Genomic DNA, 17,504 nt, shown 5'->3' on the forward strand with positions numbered 1-17,504 from the left:
ATTCTTTAAATTCTTCTTGACTGGTTTTGGTAACTTGTATTTAACATTATTAACAGAGGTAACTCTGTCACCTGAGAAGAAAGTGTATGTGTGACAGTTGGCTGTGTTGTGGAGACAAGATTCTGGCACTGGACTCAGGCAGGTTCTTCACTGGAGATGTTGAGCTGGTCACAGTGCCATCCAGATCTAGGAGACCTAAAGGAGTAAGTAAACCCTTCTGGATCCCTCAGCACTCAGGTGTTTGGTACAGACTTCACACAATTCCAGACATGTCAGCCTGGATCAAGCTGGACAAGTTACATGCTGTGCTGGAGCTGAGGACTAATTCCATCCTGATGAAGAGCAGGTCACCTGTGGCTGCAGCCTGCTCCCTCCTTGCTAGTATAGTCTGGTGCAGCTGGTGCACCCTGGGAGGATTTTATGGGGCTATGTTCAACCCAGGGTTTTGTATTTGTGTTTATAGCTTAAGGCAGATATGCTGTAAAGTCTTGATTCTTTTTCTAGGCCTACTCTGTCTACGATGAAGAGATTGGCTACTGTCAAGGCCAGTCATTTCTTGCTGCTGTGCTGCTTCTACATGTAAGTGGTGTTTTTTTCCCATTTGTTTTAAGCTTAAGAACAAATATTGCTTCACTTGTCTAGAACAAATGTTGGTAACTCCTGAACTAGTAGGACTGCAGGCTACATACCCACTTAAATGTTGGTCAGTAATAATGAGATTTGTCTAGAGTACGTTGCATAAAACTTACTGTGGAATTGCTAACGACTCCTGTCTCCAGTCAGTGTTCATGTCACTGTGTTTCTGTTCCAGGGCCCCTTCACTCCAAACTCTACAGCCTTGTACTCATGATCACTAGTAGGCATGGGATTTGTGTACAAGGCAACACTGTAAATGTTCCTGCTAAAGGGTTGCAAGGTCAGATTTAAGCTCTTTAGAAGAATGTTTCTATTGGAATCAGTCAGAAATATGGATGGGAATTGCCATGTCTCGTGTGCCCAGCAGGGTGTGTGTGGCATTGATGGGATGTCAGTTCATTGGATCTCAGTGCTCTGAATAGTGTGTTGCCTGTTGTAGCTCTTTGTGCTTCTTGGCTTTAGAGGTTAGTGAAGGATAAAATAATATTTTATTTTTCTTTTTAAGATCCTGAATTATGTTTTTTTAAACTTAATTGTTGTTGTTAGAAGTGATCCCATCAGAGTAATCCCCTTTGATTGCTTGTGTGTTCAGAAGCTAGAGAGATTTATGGTTACTGTATATCAGAGAGAGAAGTTTTAGATTCACTCATGCTTGGGAAATAAGAGAGGATTAGAAATCTGTACACATTTTTTTAAAGTAATGTCTGCTTTTTATCAGTGTTTCTATTGCAAGCATGGGTAGTTGAAACTGAAGACAATTTGTGTTTTGAGTGTTTTGAGATTTCGTTTCACCAGCTGCTTTTTAGTTGCTACCAGGGAGAACTATGTTTGAAGACTTCTCTGCAGCTTTCAGTGGAAGAAGGAGTCTGGTCCTCACTGGAGTGTTTCCCATAATGTTATAAAGTCAGTAAAGGATATAGAAGGATTGTAAATTCCATTCTTTTGAAACAAAATCCAAATGATTAATGGTAACTGCCTTTTAGTTCTTTGTAACTGTAATCTGAGATATTTACTTGATAAGCAGTTAATTCTTTATTACTACACTGAATCAGATCAAGAAGGGTGATACTTTCTGACAGGAGAACTCAACACTTCTACTGAGACATATGTGCTTTCTTTTAGCTTTTTCATTGTCAAATGGCCATTTTTTAAAAATACCCATTGCATTAGAGACTCACCTGTCAAGAACAAACCATGTGTTATTCCAGAGTTCTTTCTTTAACAATAGCTGTTACTTATGGGAATAATGTATGCATTTAAAAAGGCCAAATTTAAGATAAGTTTATTTTTATTTGATTCTCTTTGAAGTCAGCCTTTGGAGTGTGGCTGCTAGGGAAAACAGATATTAAAAAGAAATATTGCAGAAAAGGAAATTAAGTTTCTGCAGGTCCTTTACTACCAGTTTGGAATGTCTCAGCAAAGCTTCAGTTTTAAGAAACACCATCTGCAGATTAATAATAGAATACTTGAGATGGATGTTCTGTCCTTCACAGGAGCAAGTGATTGACCTGCAGTCAGACTTTACTATGGAAATATGAAAACTGAATGTTGATGTCAGGGAAGAATATCTAATCACTGACAAGCCACAATGGGTGTTTCTTCAGTTTTTGGCAGAAAAGGAATTTTGAACTTTCCCAAAGAAATGCTGAGTTATGATATGTGGAACTTCTGTTGGCAGTTTCTGATCTCTCTTATTCCTGCCATCTAATAAATAAACATTAAATGTAATAATGTCATTTTAAAAGGTAAATATGCCATTAAGAATTGAGGGAAAGATCCTGTTTCAGGTCCTCGAGCAATACTGCTTCTTAGCTCCATAGGCAACAAGCAGTTTAGGCTGTTGAAAATCCCTAGGATTCTGCTGCTGCTTCTGGGAACAAAGACACAAAGGAACTGCTTTGGTCTTGATGTCTGAAAGATGTATTTCTAGGCAGGTGATGGAGAGGTGATTTATTCCACAGAATAAGAATGAAATGCTGTTTGCAACACCAGGCCTCATTTTGTGTGTTAATATTCTTGTTTACTGGACAGGGCAGAGATAATCTGACCTTTCTGGAGGGGGAAGAGGGAGGTGAGGGCAAAAGGAACTGACAGGAAAGGTTGACATGCACTGGGATAAATACACTTTCCTCTCTCACAGATGCCTGAGGAGCAAGCTTTCAGTGTTCTGGTCAAAATCATGTTTGATTATGGACTCAGGGAACTTTTCAAACAAAACTTTGAAGATTTGCACTGCAAGTTCTATCAGCTGGAGCGCCTCATGCAGGTGGGTGTCCAAACCTGCAGGGAGTGAAGGCAGCAGAGCCTGCACCTCACAACTAGCCACTTCTCTGAGATGTGAATAGTGTCTGTGGCCTTGTAGCAAGGATGAACAGTGAGGACTACCCATATTGGAGGTTTTTTTAAGAGTAGAGAATGTTGACTTGAGACCAGTCTGCTGCTGCTGGCAGCGTGCAGTAAGTTTGCAGGCAGACATGTCTGACCAGATGTGGTTTGGCTCTTGTGTGGCCTGGCACAGCAGGGACTCCTGAGCTCCCTGCAGGCACACCATGGGCTGTCAGCACATCCACTGCCCGGGTTGCTGCTGAGGTGAGAGCCCAGAGACTTCACTCACTGTGCATGTCATACAGTGTCCTTCTGAGTATCCATACCAGGACAAGCCTTCAGCATCCTTGGAAGGTCCTTCAGCATGTCTGGCAGTTGTCTGGTCCTGCCTGACTGCAGTGATTATCACTCTGGCCTAAGGACTTTCCTTACTTTGGCTTTCTGCTACAGTTCCAAAATAGTATAAATTAACTTCCAGTGTCTGTGTGTTTGTTTTTATTGTTAGGAATACATTCCTGATCTGTACAACCACTTTCTGGACATTAGCCTTGAAGCACACATGTATGCATCCCAGTGGTTCCTCACCCTCTTCACTGCAAAATTCCCTCTCTACATGGTCTTCCATATTATTGACTTACTCTTATGTGAGGTATGTGTTATATATCATTGGAGATGGGTGCCGCTGGCACCTTTGGACAGCTTCTCACTACCTTGATTTGAGTCCTTGTTTCTGTTCTTTCAGAGCAAGGCACCTGATAGTTATTTTTATGTAGAAATGTCATGTTTCTGTAATGAAAGAGTTCTCAGCATTCTAAAGATATAAATTACAAGTCAGTATCTAGATAAAATATTATAATCTCCTATTTCTTATAACTGTTCAATCTATGTGAGGTTCTGTACAGTGCTCATGGGATGAGTTTATTTACAAATATGTGTATTCCTCTGCTAAGTTTTATTATAGGGAATAACTATTTTTTTTCCTATAATATTATTGCCTGGAGGCCATTGTGTATAACATCGCTCAACTCACTCTCATGCTGGTAATCTAATAAGCTTGGAGTTATTTTTCCTGGAAACTCCTGGAAGTCTCTTCACACTTCACAGCATATATTTAGAAAGCAAAATTCTTTACATTGGTATTTTTGCATGTAATCATGTTTAGAACAGTACATTTGGCAGGAGCTGCTAAGTAGTGTAATTTATGTCAGAGCTTATTAACAGAAGTGAACAAATCACATTTTGTACTGAGTTATTTAATTATTTGCTTTCTTACTTGCTGGTTAACCTGATGCCTCCATTCTTTATTGGATCTGCAGTTGTGAAGTGGCAGTTTGTCTGCATTTCCTTTGTTGAAGGGTTTCAGCATTCATCCATCTCCTGGTCAATGTTTTCACCCTTTCTCTGAACCTGTCCCCTTTCCCCACATGCCAGTGTCAGAGAAAGCCACAGGTGGTATTGAAAAAATCAGTTCTATTTGTTTAGAAACACATTTTCAATTTATAAATAGTAAATGTGTTCACAGGGAAGTTTTAAGGGTTCTAAATTGTTTTAAAGTAATGGTGAAAGAATAATTTAGTGGAAGAAAGAAATATGTGTCTTGTTTATCAAAGGTACCCCTTGAGAAGGTAACTGACTGTAGAGACTGTATTTAATTACAGAATCACAGATTTGATTTGGGCAATATAAAAAAACCACTTCTGACAGTAGTGGCAAAATGGATGACGTAGGGCTCTGTCATTACACAAATTACCCTAGTTTTTAACAGCAGAACTTAATGTATGGATGTATATATTGCTGTGTTTGAATCCACTATTCAGAAGTTGTTGTATAAAATGATGGATTACCAAAAAATAGTAACATATTATTTTATATGTATTTCTTTGTATAATAATATTATAAGGAGATAGCAGGTTTTACTATGTGCAGTGGCTGTCCAGTAAAGATGCTTTCCTATCCCTGTGCAAAGTAATTTTCTGGGCCTTCACTTTAATACAGCACCTGGTTACACTTGTATCCTGTTCCTCCTTTTCACAGAAACAAGACAAACAACAAGACCCAGCAAATAAATTAACATCCAGGCTTGTAAATACTGATAAATTGATTTACTTTGTCATTATTTTTCTCTCCAGGGAATAAGTGTTATCTTTAACGTTGCACTGGGATTATTAAAAGTGAGTATCCAGCCTTGCATTGTGCTTTGTACATCATCATGCACAGTATAAAAATGAAGATGCCTGTTACAAAAATATTTATTTTTTAAAGCTAACAACTAGTTTTGTTACAGGTGCTGCTGCCTGGCATGCCCTGCACAGCACAGTGCTTTTGAGGGTGGGGTGGCAGGGAAATGGAAGGCTGCAGAAACAGAAGCAAACACTATTTGCAGAGGGTTAAAAAGTAGTTACGTTCTTGGGAGCTTTACAAAACTGCTGTTGCATTATTGTCTCTGGGAATTCAGTAATTGTACAGACTCTGCTTTGGAGTTATTGGTTTTTCTTTCCTTGTCTCTAGACTACCAAGGATGATTTGTTACTGACGGACTTTGAAGGGGCTTTAAAATTCTTCCGTGTGCAGCTGCCCAAGAGATACCGTTCAGAAGAGAATGCAAAAAAGCTGATGGAATTAGCATGCAACATGAAGGTAAAGATGTGGTGCTAGCAACTGCAAGCACATCTTTATTGTTTACAGTTTATTTCTCTAAATATGTAACTTTGAAACTCACTCGTCCCAATGCAAATCCATTGCAGATGTTTATAAGGAAGCATAACAAAGCCCCAAGATTCTCAGTGATATGGGCCCACCTGGAGAACTTAAAACCAGAGTGGCTTTCAGAAAGCAATATTCAGTGCTACTAAAAATCAGGCTACTTAAAAAAAACCCAACCCTTAAATGACTAATGGCACTAATATAAAGCTATTTTAGCTCTCCAACTGTTGGTTAGATGTTGCACATACATCTGGTTAAGATCATGTGTAATAAGTGCTTTTGCCTTTCATGTTACAAATAACAACTTGTTCCTCTTCCCACTCTGCCAAAATTCCCTGCGTTCCCAGTGCTGTGTGAAGTACTTAAAGCAAACAGTCTTCTCTGAGCAGTACATGGCAAGGCTGTTCACTGCTTCCTTGAGTGCTGTGTCTTTTTGGGGGGATTAGATGGAAGGTTATGGAGAAAGTACAGACTGGGCTGCTGGGCTGGGCACAGCTGCTGAATGCTTCTGTATCACAGCCCTGTGTGTTGCCCCTGATGGGAACACTGCACATAATTGCTTTCTTTGACCTAAAATACAAGTCCTTTGCTGTCAGTAGAAATCTTCAGTTCTGTATCTGGAAGTGTTTTTGAGCAGAAAATGTCAAAATAAATAATTTATAGGGAGGGAGAAGTAGCCTGGCTAAGGCATTGTGATTACAACAGCATTCTGCTGGAAAGGAGGTCAGTAAATGATCGGCCTGAGACAACTCTGGATTCTTAAAGTCACTCTTCAGTGTTGCAGTCAAATGTTAACAGTTACTGCTGCCTGCTGTGCCCCTGAAAAACTGTGGTGGGATTTCAGTGTTCATCTCTGTTTTCTGTCACCATGCAAACCCAAAGGCACAGTTCCCTCCGGGGCTCCAATGTCCAGAATCGGTGACAGCAGCAAATCTCAGCATCACCTCATTATTGGTATCTTGAGGCAAAACTGGTTTAATGCACTTGGAAATGTAGAAGATGAACATACAATGGCATGCCTTCCTTCCTTTCCTCTCAGGTCTTCTCAAAATCCAACCTTTGCAGAGCTTGAGATTTGGTCTGTGAAACCCAATAATTTGGGTAGTGTTTCAGCAGGGACAGAGCAATTAAATAATCAACTGAACTTACCGGCTTCATTGTCAGTAAAGGGTTAATACTCTGCGTGTTTGTCTGGAGTGCTTAGTAAGAATAACTTCTGCAGTTGTGATGGGGCTGGACTGATTCCAGAGAAAGGGACTGGCATCTCCAAAAAAATGTCAGCTGAAGTACAGTGAAATGTTTCTGCGCAGCTCTCACTAGAGGGAGCCTGGCTACCAGTTTTCTACAGTTCAAGTAAGGTTGTTAAAGATAAAGCCAAAGATAAGAGAAAATAAACATGTTTTCCATTCTGCCTGTCATTTATGCATGTAAAGTCTGTTTAACATGCTTTTCAGACAAGGCTTTTTGAAAGAGGAAAACATAGCCATAGCTTTTAAATTTATTTGGTTTACTGAAATAATAATAAATGTTCAGCAGCAACTTTTAATAGTAGAGATTTAATTTAGATGCATACTGACTTGCATGTGAAATGCTTGCAATGGTCTTGGCATGGTCTCCATTGCTAAAGCATTGCAGCATATGGCACAGTGATGGCTGGCAGCAGAGAAGATGCTGGTCAGGATCTGGTACAGGTTCTCTGGTGTTCTCTGTCTCTGAAGGACTTGGAACACTGTGCACAAAATATTGAATTCAACACCACCTTTCCCTTCTCACCAGAGGGGAGACTGGGATCCTGAGAGTGTCACTTTCCTAGTGCTGTGTGTCTGTCAGAACTGAGGACAGAATTCCAGCCTTCGAATCCCAGAGCACCAGGGGACAGCGCTCACATGCTTCGAGTTGCTGCTGCTTGCTGAGACACCCCGGCGACTCTGGGGCTGGGCTGTTCTCCACTGAGCTCGGGTGACACGAACAGAAATGTCAGCTGAGCCTGCACTTGCCCTTCCAGCATTTGCAGTCTCATGTAAAGTAAACCAAACCAAACACTTCTGCATGATGATAAATGTTAGAGCTGAAGAAGCCTCAGCATCATGCTGGTTCAAAAATTAGCCACATCTCATGGGTTTTGAGGCAATCTGTTGTGCTGAGCCAGACCAGTATCTGGAGCATCCAGTAGCTGCCCACCAAGGAAACTGCAGGTAGGATGCTCCTGTGGGTGCCTTTAAAAACTTTTCTATGCCCACAAAAGGACAAGGGGAAGGAAGGCTTCTGTCACTGTACTGGGTGGAATTGAATTGTTTACCATGTCTAAGGGTTTGGTACTCAAAGTCAAGTGAAGATACTTAGCTGTGTTTTGTAGCAGGCAAGAGTTGCCTACAGCTTGTGCCATAACCCTTTGTGAATTGTGTTCTTTTATTGATGTTCTGGGCAGGAACTAATGGGCTGCTTTCATTTAGATTAGCCAGAAGAAGCTGAAGAAATATGAAAAGGAATATCACACCATGAGAGAGCAGCAAGCTCAACAGGAGGATCCCATAGAAAGATGTGAGGTAATGCTCACCCACTCCAGTCTGCTTTAACACACGGTACCTGCAGGAAGGTCCTGGTTTAACCTCTGTTTCTTTGAGCTTATTTCTTCTCAAGGCTAATGTTTATTTTATCTTTACAATATGGCTTGCTAGTTTTGTCCTTATTGAATTGGGTAGAGTTGTCTTTGCATACTTAAGGGTATAAGGTAGGCAGTTGTGCCCAGGCACAGTAAGCATTGTATTTTATAGACAAGCACCTTTTTCTTGACTTGCTTTTGTCTCCCACAGCGGGAGAACCGGCGCCTACAAGAAGCAAACATGAGGCTTGAGCAAGAAAATGATGATCTTGCACATGAACTGGTGACCAGCAAGATTGCTCTGCGGAAAGATCTAGACAATGTAAGACACACCTTTATGCTGCCTACTGCAGGCATGGCACTGGGGCTGATTCCTCATTATTCCTCTTATTGGAGAGGAGAAACTGGGGGATACGTTGGAGAGATCTTTGAGTGGAACAGGATTCTTTCCCCTATGTCCTTGTTGCAGATTGATTAGATACAGGCTTGTGTTAGAGGTCCACAGAAAACAAGACCAGTGACTGAAATACTAATTACTCTGAAAAGCATTCAAAGTAATTTGAGGGAGAGGAGGGGTCTGAGCCTGCACTTGTGTAGTTCCTTTCTTCTCTGTGTGTATTAAAAGAAAGTCTAGCAGGAGTCTTTGAATTGTCACAGAGATAATAATGTGTGCTCTGTTTTCCTTCAACTGGGATTCTTATGAATCAGATTTCACAGTAGACAGGCTTTTGCAAAGTGCCTCATAAACTTGAAAGTCTGAGTCTGTCTGGCTTTCAGTGGAATCAGATGCTCAGGTACCTTAGGCAACTCTGAAAATGTGATTGTGGTTTCCATTTGGCTTGTTGAAATCTGCCCATGTGAACTCATCATCCTGGGTCCTCTCTCATATCAGCAGAGCTCTCAGGAGGAAACTTCAGGTTGCTTTTTGTTAGAGGGGGTTTTTAAGCTAGCTGTCCCATTCCCTTCTTTAAATACTCATGTTGGGGAGATTTTATTAGGATATGCTTCTTTTTTTTTCCAAGACATGCAGAGACAGAAAGATGCTGCTGTTTGCAGTGCCCTTGGTAGGGTGGAACGCATTTAGTCTGCCTGCTTGGGGAGATGAGGGGAAGAGTTCAGGTGCTCCTGTTTTGCCACTTTTGTTCTGTACCCAGATAAGTGTATTTCTGAAATCTCAAAGGAAAATGACTTCTGAAAATCATACAGTGCAAGAGTTGACAGGCTTTGAAATGTTTCAGCTTATCTGTTTCAGACGATTTCAGGTTTCCCACAGTCTCCTGGAAACTTGCTGTTGGAAAAATATTCATAGCCAATGTTGATGCTAATGGTGAATGTTGCTTTTAATGAGGTTTGGTTTATGACTTTCAGGTTGATCACACCTACTGCTCTTCAGCATTAAAATCTGCAAATTATAGAAGTATGTTCTAGAATCAGAGTTTTCACGATGCATTGGTATGTTCTCTGCCTGTCACGGATGCTTTTTCGTTTCATTAAAGAAAGCTCATCAAAGGCTGCCCAGTGGTTGAACTCAGGGGTGGACTCCAGCAAAAGATGGACTGAAGAAGCTTTTTGGTTTTTTGTGGCAGATCGAGTCTGTATGAGACCCAGTTGTGCTTTCACGTTGATTCTTTTAAAAGGAGAGCTAAGAGAGGGACAAAACTTCTGAGATAGCTAATGGGGTATATAATAGTCACGCCTTCAAAGATGAGAAGTGATGTTGGCAGCAGTTGGGTTATCTCCCAGGAGGAGAAAGGTAGGTTTGATCCTACTTCAGGATCCTGATTAATTCTTCTAATTGGATCCTAAAATGTGAAGTTTGATTCTACTAACCAGATGTCCTGAAAGAAAAGTACCAAAGGACATTGTTTAACACACCTTTTTTTAATACCTCCATGGCATGTCTGAAATCTTGCAGCCTAGAAGATCAAAGCAAAACATCTGGAAATACACGAATTTCCTTAATATCCTTTGCACTAGACCAGAAAATAGGCTTCATTTTTCTACTGTTGTTGGACTCCCACATCCCAGTTTTCTTTAACTTTAAAACAGCCTAAAACCCTTGTATAATGAAAAGATGTTCTCTTTGCCTTTGCCATCTGTTGTAAAGGATCGGCAGGACTTTATGGGACTAAAATTCACTTTTTGATTTTCTTCCTTTGAAGGGAATTGGTACAGCTACTTTCTGAAGATTTATATATCAGTTGAGTTACTGATCTATTTTTATGTAGAATTCATGCACCTATTGGGAAGTTCTGCATTGCTGTGTGTAAGAAAGGGAAGGTGTCTTAACTTTGCAGAGAGAATTTTTAGTTTATAAAGACCCTGAGGTTTTTCAATGATACATCTTTATTCTTAGAAAAAACAAACAGTGAAAAGAATTGTACAGCTGTGGGACATCTCTTTAAGGAGGAAAGGAGAGAGGGGTCTGACTTATGTTTGCTGTGGCAGTTAAGATTTTTAATGCATGACATAACAAAGAAGGTAACACATCCGTTGGTAGGGTTGTTTTTTTTAATGTTCTAGAGGCATTTTTACATTCTGTTTTCATTGCAAGGTTGAATGTTTGTGAATTGAACTTAGGTTTAAGCTGGTTATAGTCTTGTATTGATCTTGCACATTCTGAGTGGTTCTGTTCCTTTTGTTGTCTTGAAAATGTATTGGTCAACTTCCAGTCTGGATGAGAAAACACCACGTATTTCTCTCACTGGATTTCTTTGGAGCAATCCCTGCCTCCTTTGCTAACACTGATCAAGTAGGAGTTTTGGAGGGATGGAGCTTAGTGGTGTGACTGCCTTAACTCTGGTTTGTGGCTGCTTTGCCATTGCAGGTAATGTAATTTTTAGAAAAATAATTTTCAGAATAAAGTCTTGTTGTTATTAATAACAATGAACAGACCCTTACTGACAAGAGTGAAAAGACTTCTGTCCTGGCTGTGTCCCTCTGGACCTGTGGCTGCCCAGCAGCAGCACAGCAAAGCCTCAGGGCTGCACTCCTCTCTCTTCCAGGCAGAGGAAAAAGCAGATGCTCTGAATAAAGAACTGCTAATGACCAAACAGAAGCTGATTGATGCAGAAGAAGAAAAGAGGCGCCTAGAAGAAGAATCAGCTCAGGTCAGGGGCATTTCTGGCATTTCCACGTTCCCGAGCAGTACAGAAATTAAAAGAGAAAAAAAAGAAGTGACAAATGTGGGAAGGGCTTGATGTTCTTAGTCATGTTTGTCCCTTTTCTGTAAGGTAAAGGATGTCAGCAAAGCAGAATTCTTCACTTCCCTGCCAGGTGCTCTGTTGGGGAGTGAATTTTTAACTTGCAATCCCAAAGGCACAGTGTGCACCAGGGACTGCTGCACAGAGAGGCAGCCCAGGGCGTCAGCACTTTGTTTTGAATACATCCTCCTCTTAGCTAGTCCTTTCTTCTAACAGTGGCGGCCACCAAATTCCACCTTTCCATGGAGCTGAGCTAAATCATTGTTCCCTAGTGAACCTGCAGAAAGCAGTGAGGTTAAGGAGAAGGAGTAAATATGACCTATTTATTTTCCAGACTTTACAAATATATAAGCCCTTTACTTTTTTTTTCCCCTACAGCTGAAGGAAATGTGTCGTAGGGAGCTGGATAAGGCCGAGTCAGAGATCAAAAAGAACAGCTCTATTATTGGTGACTACAAACAGGTAAGTACAGCTTAATGATGATGTGGTTTGCTAGCAAACTGCAAGACTTTCTCAGGTATTTTAGGAAATTTCTGGAAATAAATGTAATCTGTGCTGTGCATTTGAGGAGACGTTAGCCGTTTCAAATGGGAAGCTTGTGGTTGGGTTTGCATTTTCTTTTGTTGAAATCCTGCTGCCTGGTCGTCAGCTCTTGTTGCCCCACTGCAGGTATTTGTCAGTCACCACAGCCTCAGTAACAGCCTAACCTGTTCAAGTGGGCTCTTGTGCATCGAGGGTTCACCTCATTCCAACAGAATGTTCTCTCCCAGCTTCCCTTCTTCAATCAAATGATAACTGCACTTAAGAAATAAAAAGATGCCTTGTTCCTTTCAGATATTTTGCTTTGCAATTCAAGTTCCTGATCATAAGGTATCATGGGAGTGAATTAATGTATCCAGAACTTATAAAACATTCTTAAGCTGGCATCACACAAGTCTTGAGGAATGAACTGGTTTTTTTACTACTCTGGCTGTCTTGCCTGGTTCTTCTATCCCAAAGGCACCAAAAGAGCCATGCTATTCCAAACTTTTCTGGCTCCTTTAGCAAGGCCAAACTGCTAATAACTAAGGTTGAAACTGCACCTTTTCCTTTGGGCGTAGAAGAAACTGAAGAGAATGAGAAAATGTACAATGAGCCAATTTAATGCAGCATCCCAATTTTTCTGGCTTTCTCAGAGCCCTCAGATTATCCATGTTAATATTGCTGTAGCATTTATTTGTGCTTTAGCATTCATTTGGGAGGAAATTTACATTTATAAATGGTCTGGTAACATAATTTTACTTGTCAGATTTGTTCCCAGCTGAGTGAGCGACTGGAAAAACAACAAACAGCAAATAAAGCTGAAATTGAGAAAATACGGGTAAGAAACCAGTGGGATCCTCAGTCTACAATGTTGAAATCTCTTAGCAAAATCGTAACAGAAAGCACACCATTTATTTCTGTACAAAAATGGTGGCTGTGAGAGAGTTCCTTAGTGACTTACAGCTTTGGAGAGAGGATTATAAGGGGGGATCTTGGAGAAGAGATAAATAACTGTCAGCTCTCTCCCATGATATATTGGTTACTTACTAATGTTGCTGCTGGGCAATAACAACTGTTAGTATTTTTGAGTTGTTTTTTTTCTGGAGTAGATTTTTCTTTTACCATAAAATAGCCCATAGGCAGCACAGAGTCCTTTATTGTAGCAACACCATTTTACCAAAAATACAGCAGAGTTTTCCAGAGCCCATAAATCTGGGGAGGGTGGCTGGAATTCCTGCTTGGCTTTGCTTCCCCAGAAGTCCCTGAGTTTGCATGTCATTAGTGTTCCCTCCTGTGGTGAGCAGAGGCAGGAGAGGCTTTGATGGTATCAGCAGCACTTCCAGGCAGGCATTCACTGTCAGGTGTTTACTTTAGCAAAAAGTGGATGACTGCGAGCACTGCCGGGAGTTCTTCAATAAAGAAGGCCGTGTGAAGGTGGCTGGTTCTGCCAAGGATGGTTCAGATGAGGACACAGACGAGGAGAAGGAAACGCTGAAAAACCAGCTGAGGGAAATGGAGCTTGAGCTGGCCCAGACCAAGCTGCAGCTTGTGGAGGCGGAATGTAAAATACAGGTAATGCTGAGGAGGTTCCTTGTGGAGCCTGTGTAGCATGTCTGCATTCCTAGAAAAATGCGCTGTAGAGGGATTGGAACAGATCCTGTTGGTTGAAACTGGAACCTGCTATTTCCTGCGTGGGTTATTTAACCAAACATTGGGTCTGAAACTTAGTGTGTGCAGACAGAATAATTGAATTGCATGAACTGTATTTACCAGCTACTACAACTTCCAGACAGCTGCCTGGCTGCAGTGCAGTACTGACTGATCTGCAACTTCTTGGAAGAAATCCAAGCTCTGACAAAGCCCTGAATCATGCATTTCTTTATCTCACAATCAATCTTAAATGAAGAAGTAACGTGACATATTTTAGGCATGTTTCTTAAAACATGACTGGAAAGTCCCCCAGGTATTTGAGGTATTTGTGTAAAATATGACAACATTGTTCTTTTAGCTTAAAACTGGTATGACAGTTCACAGAAACGTTAGAGTTGGTTTCTAGAAAGTCCATTTCCTGTGGGAATAGCTCCTTCTCAGATGGGGAAGGATTAAAGGGTTTGGATGTACTGAAGAAAGCTGAACCTTTCACTAAGGACAATGACACAAGTCTTTTGCTTTTCAAAGCTTGCCTTTTTTTTTTTAATTCATCAGTTTGTGCTACTTTGTGTTATGTAAGACATTTTTAACTTCTAAAGTGGCCAAGAGACTGTAGATGTCCTAGAGCCTTCTCAGTTTAAATCATGTAACCTTGTGCTGTGAATACGTAACTAGTTAATGGAATTACTCTTCCATTTGCAGGATTTGGAGCACCATTTGGGTCTGGCATTGAATGAAGTACAAGCTGCAAAGAAAACATGGTTCAACAGAACAATAAGCTCTATAAAAACAGTGACTGGAGTCCAAGGAAAAGAGACTTGTTGAGAAGCAGCTCTGTCAAACACACCTTCTTAACACCTTTTGTTGCCTTCCTTGGCCAGATGTTTAATTCGTTGACATGAGAGGACCAGAATGTAAATAAAATGGAAACACAGCATGTCAGGATTTCAATAGGTCAGTGATAAAGAGGATGGAAACACAAGAAGGGTTTTATTGCTAGACATGGGATCGTCGTACTACTGATATTTAACAGGTGATGTAGCTAGATTGAAGCTCTTCAGAGAAACACTCCATTCTGTGGTCTGGCTGGAGGCTTTTCACAGACTAGGTACAAGAACTTACCAAACCCCAATTGTTAAGTTTACATATGATAGGTTTTTTTACAGTTATAACCTTTTTTAATATTTTATTTGAAAGGAAAAGTGTCACTAACAAAGTAAAATTTAAAAAAGAAAAAAAAAAAGAAAAAAAAGGAGGGGAAAAAAAGAGGAAAAAACAAACAAGAAAAAATGACAACTTTAGCAAGAACTACATCAGTGCCAGAAAGCAGTCCCCAGAGGTAGGATACGGAGAGTAGGAGGTGACATGTTTTGCTTTATCAATGGGGATGATTTCAGCATTCCTGTCAAGCAACCCCACTTTGTTTTAGTATATGCAGTATCCATCTCTCTGTGTTTGGCATTTCTTTCTGTTACTAACCAATTCTATGCAACTCTGGGCTTTTTTGGCATGGGCTGCCAAACAAATTCACAACCTGAGGCTGGGAGACTTGTCTGAGTGCTAGACAAGAATAATCAGAATTCTTGGCAAATTTCCGTTTCACTCCTGTGTCATGTTGTTTGATCCACATATCAACAGCGTTAAAATACCCAACGCCAGGACTGCTAATATAACTACTAATTATGTGGATGGTCTGACATTTAATTGAGTCTTTTTGTCTGTGTTTTGTCAAGTTTTTTTGTTTTGGTTCTGTTGGTTTGTTTTTACCCGGCTGTAGCAGGCCTTCTGTGAAGCTCTGAGAAAGCTTCCAGGATTTAGTTTTGCACATATAGGTATGAATGGGACAAAGAAACAATAAACTGAGATATATATGAGGCAAAAAATCACTGCGTGAGTGTAGCTGTGAGCATCTGTAGCTACCCAGCTGGCTTCCCTGGTAACATGATCAGAGATTGTGTAGGTCATTTGTCACGCTCGAGGCAGTTGCACTAATAGGTGCTAAACGTACTTGGATTTCTTACTCATTGGATTGTCTTGAGTTCTCACCAGAAAGCTGTAGAATGGAGTTTTGCACCTTGTAATTTTTTTAATTTATAATGGTTTGTGTTATGCTGAAGTATCTATTGCATCAGTGGATAAATTTTGTGTGCAGTGTGAGTATAAGCTGGTAACAATAAGAGGCACTGGTTTGTATATAAAGATACTTGGTTTATTTTGTATTTCTACCTTTTTCTTGTTTACTGTACTAATGCTAGCTAATGTACTCTGTAACTACGGGATAGAACATGCTATGTCCAAGCTTTTTTCCTTAACTGCATACATTATCTCTATTGTTTAATACCAAAAAAACCAAACTGTAACTCCATCAATATTAGATGCGTGGACATTGTGGTAGCATAGTTGCAGTGTGTATACTTTATGAATTGAAATATAAACTAGTAAAATTGTATAACTATTTTGTTGTTTCATTTCATTTTAACAGGAAATTTGATTAAATATTTTGCAATATAAAGCTAAATCTCTTAAAGTAGAAGCAGTAGCATCTGCAAGCTTCTCTGAAGACCAAAACGATAGTCATGCTTTAAAGGGCTTTACTAAAAAAGACTGCATATTCTTAGTGCTGCCAGCACAGCTTTATGTAAGAAATCTAGGGTTCGCTAAGAAAAAAGAAACTGCAGAAATGACCTTGTGCAGCTTGAGGTTCATGACTCAGTATTTCTCAACGTGTCCAATTTAGAACTTTTCTTTTTCCGTGGCCCTCCAAATTCTGCTTGGATCTGCAAAATAAATGTAGGCCAGCCCTGCTTATCATCAGTGATATTCTGTGGGGTCAAGTGTTGTTCACATCATCTTCACTGGGATTTTCTGGTCATAGCTGAGCAGATTTGAGCTGTGCATCTGGATGACTGCACTGACTGGTTGTGTCCTGCAGAGGTGACAAGGAGTAAACCTGGATTTTTGTCACCAAAATGACAAAAGGTGTCTCCGAAAGCAGCCCTGCTCTCGAAAGCTCTCACACTGTCACTTTTTTAACCATACTTTTGCTTTAAGAGAATGACATTATGAAGTTGTGCATAGTCTGTGCTGCTTTGTTGTCCACAGAGGTGAATCACTTGGTAACTTCAGCTCTGCAGTTTCTCAATAATTACAACTTTTGGATAAAGTTTTAAGGTAAATGCGGGAAGGCAGAGCAGGAGTGAAAGAAGGAACAACTCAAGCCCAAAATTCTTCATCCACTTATCTTCCCCAAAGGGACTGGGAAATAGTGTGGCTTCCTCTTTCCTCCAAAAATGAGGTATTTGAAGGGAGGGGGAAAAAAGTTACCTTATTGTTCAGATCTCTTCTGTTCTCCAATTAAGCGTTACCCCAAAATTGCATGCAGCATGTACTGCCAGTTTTAGTATGGACGTGGAACATACATAATGAGAAACTAACTGCTCACAGCGTTTTATAAGAAACATTTTCTAGCCAGATTCCAGTCATAGTGAATTATTTTAGACATCTTCCTGCAGGATTTTGATGCTTAAAAAGAAATACTACCCATGTACTTAATATCTAACTCCATCCAAAATATCCAAAGCTAATTACAAACAATGGATGCTGTGCTGAAACACGTCTCTTTTGAAGCACAATGATGTGAAACACAAGGAAATGGGTCATTTTTACAACGAGGAATATGAAATTGCAGATGTTCAAGACTTTGAATAAACAAGGTAAAAAATATAATAAAAAAATACATTGAGCCAGAGCTGCTACAAGCGTGAGTATTTTACAGACCAAAAGGAATGGGTGTATTTGGTAGCATTTTTGGCATTAGTAAGAGCGTTAGTTATTTGCTGGTAGTCAAGCACCTTTCTGCTCTC

At 40.3% G+C, this 17,504-nt stretch overlaps 1 protein-coding gene across 4 annotated transcripts in view; it reads left to right on the plus strand.

Moving 5' to 3' along the window:
- The window catches only part of RABGAP1 (RAB GTPase activating protein 1), a 67,166-nt gene extending 51,070 nt beyond the window's left edge, over window positions 1-16,096 (plus strand). For all 4 annotated transcript variants that reach the window (XM_051636262.1, XM_051636265.1, XM_051636263.1 and 1 more), the window contains 12 exons: window positions 505-579; window positions 2,777-2,902; window positions 3,467-3,610; window positions 5,091-5,132; window positions 5,470-5,598; window positions 8,118-8,210; window positions 8,478-8,588; window positions 11,272-11,376; window positions 11,848-11,931; window positions 12,758-12,829; window positions 13,366-13,563; window positions 14,344-16,096. In XM_051636262.1, coding sequence (XP_051492222.1) covers window positions 505-579; window positions 2,777-2,902; window positions 3,467-3,610; window positions 5,091-5,132; window positions 5,470-5,598; window positions 8,118-8,210; window positions 8,478-8,588; window positions 11,272-11,376; window positions 11,848-11,931; window positions 12,758-12,829; window positions 13,366-13,563; window positions 14,344-14,466 — 1,302 coding nt within the window. In that variant the 3' untranslated portion in view covers window positions 14,467-16,096. The remainder of the gene's footprint in view (window positions 1-504; window positions 580-2,776; window positions 2,903-3,466; window positions 3,611-5,090; window positions 5,133-5,469; window positions 5,599-8,117; window positions 8,211-8,477; window positions 8,589-11,271; window positions 11,377-11,847; window positions 11,932-12,757; window positions 12,830-13,365; window positions 13,564-14,343) is intronic.
- The last annotated feature ends 1,408 nt before the right edge of the window (window positions 16,097-17,504 follow it).

Source organism: Apus apus, chromosome 19 (genome assembly GCF_020740795.1).
Source record: "Apus apus isolate bApuApu2 chromosome 19, bApuApu2.pri.cur, whole genome shotgun sequence".
Lineage (NCBI taxonomy): Eukaryota > Metazoa > Chordata > Aves > Apodiformes > Apodidae > Apus > Apus apus.